Source organism: Gymnogyps californianus, chromosome 6 (assembly GCF_018139145.2).
Source record: "Gymnogyps californianus isolate 813 chromosome 6, ASM1813914v2, whole genome shotgun sequence".
NCBI lineage: Eukaryota > Metazoa > Chordata > Aves > Accipitriformes > Cathartidae > Gymnogyps > Gymnogyps californianus.
In genome coordinates, this window is record NC_059476.1 from 2,158,055 (window position 1) to 2,174,998 (window position 16,944).

Here is a 16,944-nt window from a genome sequence, read left to right on the forward strand (position 1 = left end):
GCTCTGCACTGTCCTGGGATCACCCATCCAGGGCCATGCATCAAAAAAGGGTCCTTGATATCCTCCAGAAAACATCTCGAGAGCTCGAATCCCACCACGTTGCCTGTTCAGGAGATACCAGGGAGGCTGAAGCCCCCATGAGAACAGGGGTCTGTGAGTTGGAGGCTGACTCCAGTTGTTTAAAGGTGGCTTCCATGGTTCATAGCAGACTCTCACCCTGTTACTCTTAGTGGCCTCTGGCATGTAATGCCAGTGGCACGGAGGAGCTCAGTTGCTGCCTATTAATTGATGCTTTTTGCTAACTGCTTATCACACACTTAAGACTCTAAAACTTTCAGAAATGCTTATAAGAACTATGTGGGACCACTCAGTCCCTCCCACTGAAGCAATAGTTCCCAGATTTCAAATGGAACTTGGATTTGAGTCTACATAAATTAGACACTTAGATTTAAACTCATATATTTCTGATGGTTAAGTCGCCATGTTTCTAGGAACAGCTCTGTACCCAGAGATACTAACAGCAAGAGTTAAAACCAGAAGCTCAAGGCTTTCAGAAGCAGCCCAAGGTCTGGGACATACAGCAGTGCCCCGTTGCAAGCTTCAGCCCTCCTGGCTGACTTAGCACCAGCTACTGCACAGCAGCCGCCGCTCCATCCCGGGGCACAGTACTTCACATCACTGCTAGGAGCACTACTGATCAGGATTTTAAAATTCTGATGCAAAACAAGAATAAGATGAGATGCGATATGGAAACCACTACTAAATGTTTAATATGATCAGCAATTCACAATTATTTCTTAAGTGTCTTTTTCTGGATAACTTTTTCCACTGCATGATCTTAGTGAGAAGATAATATGAGATGCTGCTTTTGAATAAGTTATACATTTCCCTTGCTTTACTTGAACATAACAATGCCACCATTATTAATATTTTTACTCTACAAAACAGCGCTAGCCTTCCAAAGAAAAAGTCCTTGACCAAAATATCAGAGGATATTAAACTGAGAAGTGATCTACTGATGCAAATCATTAAATCTATTTGCATTTGCTTACTGAACCCTAACACAGAAATTAAACTACATAGTGTGGGAAAAAGAGCTGGTTTTGCATGGTTAAAAGGAGACATCTTGGAAGATCTAAGCTCTATGTCATTAATTTTCCTTCTTCCCCTCATTAACAAGTAAAATGTTTTCACTGCTTGAAAAGTTTTAATAAATAGGAAAAAGCAGGGCAGCTGACATAAGTTTTTAATGTAATATACAAGAGCTTTTAATATTTTTACATATATTAATGTAAAAGCTAAAAATAAATGTTAAAAGGTTACATTTGTGAAGAAAGAAAAATGGCATTTACAGTTACAGGATAAGGTTTTAGAATTTAACTCTTTCGTTTCTGGCATGGTGTTCTGAAGATCATTTGCCATTTAACTGAAAAATCAACATAATTGCAGAGGTGAGCCACTGCAGAAGTGGCACATGGGTTAAGGACACATTGCCTCACAGCTCCGCACTCCAGGATGATTTACTGTGCTTTGTCCTACCAAGTCTTAAATTAGTTTTATAGAAGGAATTAAGGCAGGCATTTTAAGAACAGCTATAATTAGCACAAGCACTGGTAGTATGTGATCTTTGCGAGTTTTACTGCAAATGCATGAGCCAAAGTAGCCAACGAAGACCAGCTATTGCAGCTGCCACCTCCAGCTAGAGCTGGGCAAAGCCACCCCACACCAGATAAACCCAAACAATCCTGGTACTTCTCGAACACTGTACATTGTTCTGATCCCAGCATTTGCATAGTCAAGGCTCTTCAGGTAGATCTCAGACACTTCTCAGCAAAACACTTTTTGTAATTCAATTCTCTCGCTCGAGGAGAGCTGCAAGAAAGGTTCCTATTATCCAGATGGGCATCTGTACTTACACCTCACTGTCTAATCTCAAAACAGCTCTGTGGCTTTAAATTAGTCTCAGCATTATCTGTCTATGTATCTAGATTTTTTTGGAGGACCTGAGGAGCCTGGGAAGAAAACCAAGATGAAGCACTGCAATATTTAAGAATAGACACTAATTCTGATACATAATAGAAACATAAACCTTGTCATTATGCAGCCCATTTTCCCATCTTTATAGCAAGGATTTGCAATGGAAAAATGCTCCACTGCATTAATCTACCTCTGGCACGAGAAGTGGAAGGGTTCAACTCATGGCCTGAATTACAAAAGAGTTAGTAAAGATACACCAGGCATAGTATCTGTGGCACAGTATAGGGCAGGGGGTCAGGAAAAGATTTCTTTCCTGAGAAATATCTTGAAAAGATGATGCTGCATAGACAAATTCTCACACTCCTCTTCAGTGAAATTATTTTTCAGCACTATTACAGCTCTACATCTTCTGCACTAGAAATAAACCCATCACATTTGTGGTATTTTCAAGTGGGTGTCTGCACAAGTTATATTATCTAATACAGTTTGTTGTTATTTTTGCCATTTTAAAATATCACCACTGTAAAATGCGATCACTGGGTTGTTATAACATTTCTTGCTTTAGAAGCCTTGGCCAACCATCGAGGTTTACAAACACACACCAGTCAAGCAGCAAAGCTTTTTGTTCTTCTGCACACTGAAATAGGGCTTTTAGTGTTTTCACACGACATTGTCTATATTAACATTACAGGTTTTAAATATCAGATTAGTACCATGAATAACTGCCCAATAGAAATCTGGATTTTATTTTTTTTTTTTACATAGAGCCTTCAAAGGCTTCTCTGGCTAGATTTCTGGACAAAAACGCAACTGAAGACTTGCAAAAACCACTCCTATTTGAATCGTGTAATACTGCCTTTGACAGATGAATAGAAATGCAGCAGTGCTGTCAGGAAAAATAACACATCTAAAGTATAGTATTGATTACAGTGGAGTTGCTCAAGATTCACTTCAGTTTAAGTGAGAGGAATGTGGGTTTTGCCAATCATGCAAAATAAAATTCACCACCCACACCTGACAGTAAAACTTCTCCTGCAAACCATTTCTAAAAACATATGAAACTATGTATTTAAGCTGTACTACGTGCAAGGCTTTGACAAAGTCTAAACTTTCTACATGTTTTTAGAGTTTATTTTGTTTAAGTTTCTGAAACACTATTTCCAATAAAAAGTTTTCTTATCTTGATGCAGCATAAACAATCTGTAGCATCTCCACAAGAAACTACGAAAAAACCTAGCCCAGTTTATTTTTAATAAAAGGAGGACTATGCTATATAATAACTCTTCCTGCCACATCCATTGAATCTGCTGAAATAAAGATTGATGCCTGGATATTTGTAGACACTTCTACTAGAGAAGGTAATATTTCTTTTTTTCTTTCTTTTTTTTTTAAATATACCACCTTCCTGTTATTTTGAAGTAATTTGAAGTAACAAGCATCATCTTCCTATTACCCAGGCATCTGCATCTTTTGTTTTTAAGACAAGTGGCAGAAAAATCAATGAGATTTGTGAGAGCTTAGTGCCACAAGTTAAAAGATATTCAGAAATAAAAGGCTTCGAGAAATACGTGTAAGACTGACCTTCTCCTTTTGGTGACTGTTCTACATAGGCACCCAAAACATGCTTTCACTTTACTCACCAATATGAAAATCAACATTGTCAGGATTGTGAGGGGTTAAAACACAAGCGAAGCAGCCTAGAGACCAGACCAACACAGAGCACATGTGTACTGCTGCACTGCCTCACACGCACAGCGTTTCCCCCATTTTCAAGGGAACTAAATGTCTAAAATCCTGCATGAATTTTGCCCCACGCATTGAACAAGGTACTACTGAAGCAAAGAACGCGTGGAGCGGTCCAAGCCCTTCACCTAGCTGCTATCGAAGGACTTAATACACTCAGACTCGCATCAAATGCGGACTGTATCTCAAACCTAATCTGTTTCTATTAACGCCTACAAAAGATCCATCTAATGAACCATTTTCCAGTCACTGTAAACAGTAATTAAATACATTAAACTATAAAAAAAGGAAAGTGCCATGCAAAACATACTTTGATCCTTGATAAGTGCTGTCAGCTTGGATGATTATGGTATTTACAAGAGTAAGTGCTCTGTTTTAGCTGGCAGGAAAGTGATGCATCTGGACTTGTCTGCAGTCGGTCAGTGTTTTAACATCTTCCCCTCTGGGAGCAGGAATACCACCTTACAGAGGACAAACTGCTACAGTACTTGTTAAGAAAACCAACGAAAAATACAGTTCTCCAAAAATTAGACAGATGTTGAATTTTAACGTTATTACTCATAAGGTCTATAAGGATAAGACCATAGGATGACTCCATACGGACAGTGGTCTTGGTCTTCGAAATAACCAGCAATACAGCTTAACTCATCCAAGAATAATGGTTGTAAATACAGTTGCACATCTTCAGTGGTGGAAATGTCAGGCTCTGCAGAAGGAACAGAACCCAGTGGTTTGGTTCCACCAGACACACCACGTCTTTCCTCAAGAAGTGACCTGGAGTCTGTATAGCCTATGCTACCAGTAGCTTCAGTTTCAAACAGGTCTCTAGGACACCTTTCCCCTCCCTACTCCCACTCTACATTTAGAGATCATCCCAAAACCATTAACTACTTTACTGCAAATACGTACTTCGTCTCATTCAGGTTTTATCCTATACCATTTTAATTAGAAAATCTCTGCTGTTACACAATAATTTTAAGGAAGAACTGAATGGGGAAGAGTGGCACCTCTTCCAAGCTACATTGCCAATAACCCTCTATTCACCTAAGTCTCATCAGATGTTCACAGTAAACCAGAAATCTATTCAAAGCAGCTAAGCAGAGTAGTCGCATACCTACCTCCTTCAGTCGGTTTTTAGTATGCCCCTGAGCTCCACTAAGTTTCTTAGCCTTGGCTGATGCTTATTGGAAAAATAGGAGGAGTGGCACTCTCCCAAATGCCTCCCACTTGTGGCATCAAAGTGAGATATCACTCACAGTAAATTTTACAGTATGAGGAATGAAACAGTTAGCAAAGTTGACATTTAAACCATCATCACTGGCTATGATTAAATACCTCAGAGATGAACAGAATGGTTCACACCTCTCCAAGTTATTGTTCTAGGCTCTTATCATACTCCCGTACACTGCTGCATCCGCTGCATTTTCACACGCTTGAGATTTTCTTTGAATCTGTAATAGCTGGAAACCTGTTTAAACTGAGATTCTGGAGAGTTTCTGATAATGTTAAACCGGCAGAGAGAGATTGACTGAAACTCTGGTGAACTTCTTGAACTGCAGATTCACCCCCAAAAGGTTTAGGCAGACTAATACTACAAGAATGGCCAAACTGGCTCCTTGTTCCTCCTTCTCTGATCTGTCTCAGTAGGATGCGGGGAAATGACACACTAGAAAGAAAATCGCAAATAACCTGCAAGAAATACAGAGGGCAGATGGGATCACACTGCTTCCAAAAGAATCCCTCTTCTGAAACTAGCATAAAGGGGAGTCTGGGGTATTCCCACACCACCAGGAAAATGCACATTTTGACCATTCAAGCCATGGTAAAGCAAGTCAACCTGCCCAACCTCACTTCTCAAACATGCATGAAATGCCAATGACTTCTCCGCAATCTCTCAAATCCAAGTCTGCATCCATACCAACAAACACCCAATTCCGAGTCCACAGAGGAGGAGCAGCCCACCTGCACACGCTGTCTCCTGCAGGAGACAGGAGCTCAGGTTCCCCTCTCGAGCTCAAGCCGGCCATGCGCCCAGCAGCCCTCGGGCTGGAGGAACAGGAGCCCAGCAGCGAGGGGGTGGCTGTCCCCAAGTCATAGACATCCTGCCCCAGCGCTGGGCCCATCTAAGGATGGCAGCAACAGACCACAGCCAGCTCAGCTAAGCTTTTAAGTGGAAAAACTCAAGAACTTCTCATGGTGGTACCCTTAAGTCCCACAGGGGATGTCAATACTAGCATAATCTGGAATCTGTACCCACTAATCAGAAGGCAAATTTAACTTTCATTTCACATGCATGCTCATCAGTACGCAGTAATAAGTCACACTGTTCATGACCCTGAGCCCAGCAGGACAGGATTTTCCAACCACACACTGGAAGCTGTTTCAGTTTACCTCAAGGCATGTTCTACTACTGCTCTTTCTTTCACTAAAATCCTCCAGTTGTCACCGTATTTCACTGCATTAGCACATCTGCCAGCTACATAACCCGTGCCGCATGCTGACTGCGCAGGGAGATGGGAACCCTGGGGCGATTTTCCTGAGGGAAGAGGGAATTCCTGAAAGAATTTGGATTTTTGGAACACAGGGAAGAACTGTTCCCTGCTGCCATCTCAACTGCCAAGTCAACATCCCCATGTTTCCAAAGTATCTTCGGCTGTAAATATTTAGCACAGGAAAATACAAGCCTGGTTTCTGTTACTGTTAACAGCAGTCACAAATGCGACTCCCTACTCACCAAGCAGATAATTTACCCCTCCAGCTCAGGAGTGAGACAAGGCTTCTCAGAACAGAGGTGTCCTAGGGTGGGAACACCACAGGCAACAGCAGAACAAAGAAAACTAATTCTGAAACTTCAGAGCTGCTAAAGACACTTAAAATTGTCTTTAATGAGTTGTTCTTTTGGACACGAGCAAAAAGAGTTAAACACTTGCAGTATTTCAGGCAGGAATACTGGAGGAAAGAGAAGCAGTAGTTTCAATCAAGGCGGCTATATTTGTATACACTGAAAGAAAAACTACAATGGCTGATACAGTACTAAAACATATATACAGGATATATATACTTTTACTTCTTTTTGAAAAGATGAACTGTGAAGCTGAAGTTCTTAGTAACAGGGAAATTTATATAATCAAGCTTCATCTTCAGTATACTTTTTGCCCCACTTTACAACCCTGAAGCAATACACTCCAATTGTTTCAGAAACAGCCTAATGTACAGACCCCTACACAGCCTGTGAGCCCAACGCGTGCACCTCTTCATGATGTTGTACGCAGGTTAAAACTACCACAGCCTCTGTCGTAGAGCGTATGGGTATCAAACACAAAGAATTCGATTATTCCAAAGCTATTCCGATACTGATATCATTATTCTGGCTCTATCTTCAGTGCTTTATTAATTGAATAACTTGAGTGACAAACAAAGTCAATCCACAATTTAAACACTTAAACAGAAATAGGTGATCTCAAGTTACTGTTTTAAGTTGGCCAATTGCTAGCACCACACTTAGATTGCAAAACGGTTAGAAACAATTTTAGTTAGCATTCAGTAAATTAAAACTTTCACAAACATATTCAGCTGAAATTCCTCATTTATATATATGAAATTTTATTTTATTTATATATACACATACATTGAAAAAGCCTGAATAAAAATTCCTCCTCTCCAAACAGGAACCATTACACTGTGACATGTCTTGACTTTTAAACTCTGCCAGCTTCACAAGGAGCAGAATAACCTTAGGTTATTACAATTAGTTTCATCTCATTAATAGATCAATTTCTTTCAAGCATACTGAAAACTGAATTTTACTTTGTTGCTTCTCCTTTTAGTCTACATTATAGCCTGTGTTCTTAAGTTTTAAGGAGAGCCATCACAGAATAGGTTGTAATCTCAGGTGATTAATTGCACAGCATTTTACAAGCTGTAAAATAGAGCAAGATCTCCACAAACCAATTATGCCATTAACCAGGCACTCTTATCAGATTTTTCTACAACTAGCAGGTTTGTCTGATGATTGCAAGTCTTAAGTATTTATATATTTCAAAGGTTTACTTATTTTTGTTGTTAAAAAACCCTAAAATCTATATTGATTGTTACATGCAATTCTACATGAAAAGTCCCAAGCACCGTGGAGCAGAATACCAATATTTATTACTAGACTTGTGCTCATTATGGTTCTCTATGACAGGGGTCCATTAAAATCAATTTTTATGTTTCTTATGGTTTTTTTTCTACCCAATGTTCTCACCATAGTGTTTATTAGCCAGTTAGGAGAAACACTGGGCACTGTTTTGTTTTTATTTTATTCTGTCAAAAATAATGAGGCCAAATTTAACAACTATTCACTAGCGATGAGTAGAAGAGATTAAATGTTATACTTCAGCACAAACATTTACAGATGGCTTTAAAATTTTTAGAACTTTATCATCAGTAAAGACAAAAGCAAGTCCCACCTTCCACCTCTTTTTCAGATTTAAATTCCTAAAGTAATTGTAAGAACATTCTGCTTACCATTAACTTCTGAAACACTCTTGAGTAATATTCCACCTATAATATAACAATTTTTGCATATAAATCACACAATCTGCTAAGTTAAGTGTTATCAAGATGCCACTAAAGCCTCAACATTTTGTGAGGCTGGGAAATTAAGTCAGCTCACCACTGAGAAAACTGAAAGACAAAGATCAGGTAAAAAAATAAAGGATCAGGAAAAGGATCTAGACTGCCTGATGTCTGCCTGAAAAACAAGATCATGAGATCCTTCTTCAACCAGCCAACCTGGCCATGTTACACGAGGAAATGGCAGCCCCCATAAACGAGCTGTCCTTACAGACAGGACAGACCTTGCCTTGCAGCAAGGCTCCCTTAGGGAGGGCAGTGACCCACAGTTTGTGAGTAGCAGCATCTTTCATTTGTGCAGGCAGAGGTGAGTAAGTACTCGGAGCTTTTGGGGACAGAGGAGTAGTTTCCTGGAAAAAGGTCTGTGTGCCTGAAAGATCGATTTCTCTACCCTGCCTCCCCACCACCACTTGCTCTGAAGATATTTACTGTCCCTAAAAATTTTGTTCAAAAAGAGAAGGCAAACCATCAAGTGAAACATTCAAAACCTCAACATTAAAGATAGAAGACAAACACAGACCTTTGCTCTTACCTCTCCAGGAGAGCTACACAAACAATACCTCCCCATCCACCTTCTTGGTCTCTACTGATTAAGAGCCTGTAATTATCTTCTTCCAATAATCTGCCATTTCACTATGAGCCTGTATTTTTTAGTGTCCACATCACAACTGGTTTTTATCTTCAGCTTTTATTTTCATGCAATTCACTTTATGTCCAGCACTACAAATCAGAACACACAATTTCTTGTATTCGTCACCTTCGAGAGCCCACAGGCCTTCTTCCTACTATTCTTCCACCCACTTCATTGGCATTTCCTCTTCTCAAGGGTGAAGAATCCTCGTCTGCTTAGTTGCTCTTCAGGCAGACGCTGCTCTACAGCAAAGGCAAGCTTCGGCCTTATCCTAAATACCGCTTTATTTCCATTCCTCATCAGCAGAAATCCAATACTGAAATCAGCATACGAAGAGACTGAAGTACTATTTCCATATCACTCGAGTTGGCAAAACTGTCAAATCCAGAGGCTTGAGGGTTTTCATATTAAACGCAAAAACATATTTCAACCAGAATACACATTATGCTTCATATTCCTGATTAATTTTACACACACTTAAATTACAAGGATAATAAAAAAGGAAAACAGAAAAGGGGAAACCCCACAAATCAATGGAGAATTTCAGAAGCGAAAAGCAGGGGAGAAGAGGACAACGTGGAAAGAAGGAAGCCAAACCTGTTTGAGTCTTGTCAGAAAAAGCTCTGCTGTAACAGACTGTGGCAAAGGCTGCAATTTTATTACCAAAAACAGTTGAAGAGACCACCCTTAAATAAGTAGTATTAGTAACTTCCATTTTGGCAGAGGAATTTGGCAAAGAAATTTGGCATCTAGTAATTTTGAAAGAATTCAGTGTTTCTTCTAAAAATGTCACTGAGCATTTCCTCACAAATAAGGAAAAAGCACAGACTAAAGATCTGAACAAGACAGATGTACTTTAGCAGATTGAACAGCACTTATATTCAACAGTAAAACGTACCAATACCACCTCAGTCAGTCCTATATTTGAGTCACCATCTCCATTGCCATGTATATCATCTGTTCTGAACTCCAGAAGACATCACAGCTATGGAAAACCAACCAAAGCTCTCACAAGTAGTATGCAGTAATTAAAACAATTATTTAATCCTGGTTCTGCCTGTTGGAACATATATATCTAGATACAGGTCTGCAAAATTTGCAAGGACGTCTTAATCCTCAGTGACAGATTTACATGTGTGTCCAAAATTAGGGGCAAGATGTACTTTCAAAACCGGTGTTGAAAATACTTTTATTTCAGAACATTTCTTTGCTAATATTATTGATGCAGCAGAGAAAGAAATGCATTTTGGAGCTGCTACTCCTTAAATGTACTAGAGGCTGCTTTTGCCTCTCACAGGAGCAAGTACTGTGTTCCCAGTACGGCTAGTAAAAACGAAGTATGCATAGTCGTGTCTTAGATCCTCTGGGCAATCTCCTTCCTCTACCACATACATAAACATAGGATCAATAGGACATGAACTTACCCACTTGGCAGCACGCTCATTTTTGGAAGTTTTATTTCATGTAAGCCTGTTTCACACCCAGATATCTTGAGTTTTCCCACAGGACTAAGCAGAACTGCATGTTTCTCCTTGCACCGAGATTCTCCCTCTTTGGAAGTCACCTGTTCATGAAAACAAACTCCTCTAATTGCATGCATTTTCACCAAGGAACATTCACCTCAAGATATTTTGCGTAGTTTTCAAAAGTAATTTTAAAAAGCAAGAAAACGGCATATTTCAAGTTTCCTCAACTATGGCTTTTACTTTCAAAACTCCAACTTAAAATGATCCATCCTAAGAAGTCAGCATCTAAATCAAAGTCCCAAAAAACATGTTAACTAGCAGAACAGTGACCTTCGTAAAAATCTCAAGTAATAGGAGTTTCACAGTTGGTTTATCAGCTAACATTCAATGTTTCTTGACACTGATTTCAAAAGGATTATTATGACAAAGTATATTCACTGGTTTACAGCAGCAGTGTTATGCAAATAACTGCTGGAACACAAATAGAATATGTCTGCTGGAAAAACATATGAAAAAATCAATCATTCCTTAGTAAAAGAAACATTTCTTTATTCCCATTGTTACTAGTCTGGTTTTACGATTACTGATAGGATGTAGTTGGAAACAGATGCCAAGCATTTCTCAATATTGTACAAGACCAACAATAACATACTTGTCAAATTCATCTTGGCTAAAAAACCCAACAGTCTGACTCAGTAGATGTTTGAGTTGATTGTACAAACCAAACTGTAAATACATTAGGAGAGAAGCAGGACAGAACACCACAAGTATGTCCACTGCAGTGACCCAGACACCAAACTAGGTTTGGACCACATCGCCATCGGTGCTGTACAACCAGGACAAAAAAGCCTTTGCTCCAAAGAGCTAAATTGAAGTGAAACTGGACAAAAAAGCACACAAAGAAACCCAAGAAATTGTAAGGCAGCACAAGCTAACTCGATCAACACACACGCGAGTTACACTGAGACAGCAAAGTTTCTTGGTTTTTAAAGTCACTCAGACAGTACAGCTAACTTGCAGTTTGCCTTACACCTGAAAAAATCCCCTTGTTACTGCAATATTCAGAACCAACAGTCTCCACAGACACCTGTGCAAACTTATTTTCCCCAGTATTTACCCAAGCGTATAGTCTACCCCAAAGCACTCTGAAGTTCACCCCACCTATGACACCTACGTCTGCCTACAGCAAGGGGGACGATGCTGAAAGCCCCATGAAGTATCAGATGAAATGCAGAAGCGATTAAGAAGCTGGGAAACTGACTGAAGAGCACAGTGACAGACTAGGGGTGCTTCAGGAGACAGGAAAAATCTATGCATGACAACTTACAGCCGACCACTGCTTGCAGCTGTACAATAATTTTTTTCAAATTAAGAGAATTTCTTTTTAAATCCCTTTTTTAAGTGCTACGTAATGAAGCCACATCCGCGAGTAACTTAATCAGTGTTAAGAGAGCAGAACAAAATCAAGGAGACAGTTCTGCCCACTGAGGCAAAAGTAAACTTAAACCTGTGAATTTTGGGAAGCGCTTATGCAGTTCCTCAGATTACAGACACACAGCAACCAGCGCAAAGTTACTCAGCTTAGAGAAGTTCTGCGCGGTGTGCCGGGCTTGAAGAATTGCAGGTTCCTAGCGGTTTTAGTTTGACTGTAATCCAAATCAGCTTTTCGCTAAATAATCAAATGTTTGCTGGTGTTACAATGAAGCTCTCCTTTTCAACCAACTTTTTCCCCTTGTTCCTTCTCCCTCCTCAAGGAGAGGGCATAGGTGAACTTTTTTTTGAAGCAGCACCTCACTGCAGAAGTCTTTGTAAGAAAGCAACATAAAAGTTTACATATGTGGAAAACCAGCATACATTCTTCATTTTTATTTGTGACAGCCCTAAACTAGATGCACTGAACCTCATACCATGTACTCCATGAATATAAAAACTTAGTGATAAGAGGACAGCTTTTTCATTATAACAAAACACAGGATGCAGCGAGTAACAGAAAACTATAAATAACCCTATGAGTTCACACCAAGTTGAACTAAGCTTTATAGATGAAAACCTTGAGTGAGTACAACTAGTATTTTCAGTCTTGTTTATCATACGCATTGGACAGCAATATTTACAAGGTTTATTTTTATAAAAGAATGAAACTACATGACATATATCCACATACAGATGCGATTGGGTTGGGAGCCTCAAAGATGAAGGTCACCATACAGATGTACAATGCATGCTATCCTCTGTCCAGATACTAATGTGCCTTTTTACTATTTACCTACAGCTACTGAGATGAGCCAGGGAAGATCGAGGTAACAACATGCTCCTGCAGGCAGTGCTATTTTAAAATAAAGTGAAATTTTATTCAAGATTTAAATTGCAACAGTTTTCAGATGCAAATAAACAGCCTTTAAACTTGGCCAGCTGAAATTACCAAATGCTTAGACATCATTCACAGCAGACCAGTGGACACTGAAAACCTGCTCCTGCCCACGTCCTTCCAACACAGGCATGATGTGCTCAACACCATCTTCCCCATAGTGCCCTTGAAGTTGGGAGAGCCAAAAATGAATGGCAGCTTAAAGCAAAAAATCAATAAATCCCAATACACTGCCTTTTGCCTTTTTTCTCCAGCTTATGTAAACAAATTATTTGAGGAATTTTGATCAGGTACTGCATGAACTCCACCTTCACTCTCCCTTTCCACTGTAATACCTACAAATCTGTGTCAAAATCTCATAATTTTGAAATTTATTAAGTAGGAAAAAAATAGGACTTTTAGAGAGGAAACTTCTCCTGCCATCCTTTGGAGTCTTGCTACAGAAATAAAGATGTAGGTGCAGGGTATGTAAGTCTGCATCTCACTAGACTGCTAAACACTCTATAGAAAATTGGAAGACTGTTGTTAGCCAACGGAATTAAGTCCTTTTTGTCATTAATAACAGACGAGTATCAAAAGGTTTTCACAGTGGAAGATTTATCAGTAAGAATATTAGCATGATTTATGAGTTAATGTCCTGTACAGAGGAGCCTCATTTTCCAGACGTGCTCCCATGACTTTGCAACAGCACGTGCCTCAGTGGCATCACATTCCTCCGAAGGGCGAAGGTCCCCTACATTACACATCAACTCCACTGAACACCACCAGGAAACAGAAATGTGCTGCTCAAAGTGCCTTCCTAGAGTTCAGATGCTAAGGATGCACAACAGCAGCGAGTTTTATCTCCTAAACGAGGTGCTGTGAACCCAAAAGCCAGCATTAGCTTGATGACTTGCATGTAAGGATCTTAACCTCTTACGCTTTCCACTGTAATTCAGCTTAACAGCCTTGCTGCAGCCAAGGTTTTCAGTACTAAAACATACCTCCCATTTGATTAAATACAGATTTTATATAAATTTGCATTCATGGTCTTTCACATTACAGTAAATAATTCAAAATTATTTTCTATGATCTACTGCCTCTAAAACCCCCCAAATTCTATTGTAGTTTGGTCTGAGATCCTAGGATCCAATTCCTATCCATAATGGGGAATGGATAAATAAAAAAATACAGAGAAATCTTGAGGATCAACAAGGTTCAAAAAAATCCATAGCAAATTGTTTCCATGCTTCATGTTCTCCCAAGAGGTTTGTATTTTCCAGAAGACAAGTCCAGAGAGCAAACCTCACGGCATTTCCTGCGCTTCAGCACCATGCCCCAAATCACTGTTACCGAATTGAAGGGGAGAAAGAATGCAAAATATCTTCACGAACATCGCTTTCCAACTTTTCCTGTGTTCTCCTCCTAAAGATCTCACAGTGCATGTGTACAGTGCTAAAACCCCACAGACCGCAGATTTCCACTGGAAGAATGCAACAGTACTGCCCGTGGATGTGTCTGCACCCACCACAAGCATTCAGCCCTCAGGATACCAGAAATTGTCTTAAAACAAGTTCTGTCTGAAGGCTGTGGTCAAAGAGACCGAAGATGTCACCTTTTCACAGATTTTCCCTTCAGTATTATCGAGCACATGAATCCTTCCCATCAGGAAGGAGCCAGAGCCCTTTCTCTGATGGCTCTCCCGCTACAGCTTTTTCTATTTCCTTCACTCCGCTTTAGCAACAATATAACCTACCATGCCAGATCAAAATATTAATGATAATCCCCTCTGCCACCACCTGCATCTGATTTAACAGGGTATTTCCATTGGGCTATAACATGTGGCTGAACTTCAAATGGAAGTCATGATTTTATATCTTATAGCATTTATATATCATTTACAGCGTGGGGTTTTTTACTTGAATATTTCTGAGAATCAAGACAAAAATAACATATTCAACTGCTAAACCTAAACTCATGTGTCCTCACAGATACTGCAATTTTATTTTTTTAAACCAAGAGAGTCCAAGTGCATTAATCAGTGGGATGTCAGTTGCCACCAAGAAATGGGTCTCTTGATCCTTTCAGATTAACAGAAAGCGTTAATTGCTGAGCTACCTGATAAAGTAAATACAACCAACAGGGTGAAATTGCTTTACACTTCTTTCCCCTATTTCAGTCGCCACTTCTCAAACCCAGAAGAGGTTGTATTTCTACCATTTCTAGACTAGCCACTGCTGCACATTTGGAAATTCTCTACTTAATTCTTCCACACCATGAAAGTTACTGTTATTTAAAAATAGAGAACCCACCCAGATGCCATACTAGGTTTCTCATGCAATCTTGCTCCAATGTTGGGCTAGGATATAACTGCATACTGGCTTCAAAAACTAAAAATAATTGTCAGCACCTATTGTCTGAGAGGATCCCAGATAGCACTATACCTGTTAGTAGCACAAATCATAGGGATTCTTAGCTGTAAAAGCTGAATTTCTGGACGTATTTATCCAGTAAGATCAACACAGTCTGAGGGTAGTTTCACTTGGAGAGTGCTGATGCTAGCCCATTCCACTAAAGGTGTGACAAAGTACCAACCTGTTCATTTACTTCCTATTCTTCATAAATATATCCTGAAGACTCATCACTTCAGTGTTCTAACATATTCACATTAGGAAGCTAGCATATGAGCTATAATTCTCAAGCACCTACCCTGTTTCTATGATGCCATATAATATCAGTGACTTGCCAGAAAGCAATACCAGGAATTTCTTGAGTTTGAGAGGACGATCAATCAATGCCAGGGAGGTTGCTTTTTCATCCTAATTACAGGAAAGAAATACCAGTCCTGAACTCTTTAAGTGTCCTTCTTTTGAGTATCATAGTGTTCTCAAACCTGCTTGTTATTGATTCAAGTTTTGAATTAAAATTCAATGAAAGCTTGAAATATTGGATTTAAATTTAAGGGGAATACTTCACAAGTACCTGGACTGGTTTGGCAATTTGCTACTTCATTTCAGTCATCTTGCTACAGTTGTTCTTCCTGATCCAGTAAGTTTACATCCTTCTCATAACAAAATCCTTATCAAATCACATCAGCGGTATTTGTCAAGGCAAAAAACAATCAGGGACCATCGTAAGAAATAAGTAGTTAGATGCGTCCATCTCTATCAACTGCACGGCAGTAAGGTCAGCAGAACAGGCGAGAGGTGACCATTTACGAACACCCCGTCTATTCTGAAGTGTAAAGGCCACCGTATCACTCTCGTAATATGGCATCAGCAGCAGCAAGCACCGCAATTAGGGCAACTAATGGTTGCCACTGCAGTCATACCCTTAGCTGGGGTTTTGGAAACAGCGCTATTGTTGCTCCATACTGAGACAGCTGAAGAAAAAAATCCAGTCATTAACATCTCCTGTTACCATCGTAACAACAACTGCATGAAATAATTTAGAGACACAATCCCTAACGCTGTTTGCAAAATGTTTTAATTGCAGAAAGCTTCTGCCACCCCGCCTGGGACAGCAGAGGTAAGGCGGCTGACCACAGCCCCCGTTTGGCACAGCTGCTGGTGAGCTTGCACATGCCAGTGGTCCACTCATCCAAGGTTTTCACTGAATTATAGTCTTCTCAACATCTCCTTAATAGTTTAAAACTTCCTGTATTTGTTTTACTGGTTTCTGCATGTTTATTTAAAAGGAAACAATCCATTGTACGTTAGGAATATGGGAAAAGATATTAATAGTAAAGATAATGCATTTGTGCACATATACTTCAGCATGGAGGGTGATTTTCCAACCTTATGCAGCTAGTCTTAGATGAGAAAGCCATTTCTTACACTCAGTGCGTTAAGCAGAGGAAAATTTAAGGACTGGGAAAAAAACCACAGGAACCATGCAATCAACATGTGATCAAAACACAAGTCTAAGCCTACTCCTGTTAATATCTTGATTATTAATCTATATTTTCACCTTCCAAATGAACAGTGGCTGCTACTGTTTCAAGCGAAAAAAGAATTTATGTACTAGAAATAATTTCAGTGTAGGAAGGAAAGGGAAGAGGTAGACAGAAGTTTCATACCCAGAAATAGTTTAATATACTAGAATAAAAATTATACAGAATGAAACATATTCTTAGTCTTTTTGCTTATTACGAAATGTTTGAT

At 39.5% G+C, this 16,944-nt stretch overlaps 1 protein-coding gene across 3 annotated transcripts in view; it reads right to left on the bottom strand.

Moving 5' to 3' along the window:
* Positions 1-16,944, bottom strand: part of MGMT (O-6-methylguanine-DNA methyltransferase) — a 173,392-nt gene that overhangs the window by 138,922 nt on the left and 17,526 nt on the right. For all 3 annotated transcript variants that reach the window (XM_050899294.1, XM_050899292.1, XM_050899293.1), the window contains exon 3: positions 10,393-10,532. In XM_050899294.1, coding sequence (XP_050755251.1) covers positions 10,393-10,532 — 140 coding nt within the window. The remainder of the gene's footprint in view (positions 1-10,392; positions 10,533-16,944) is intronic.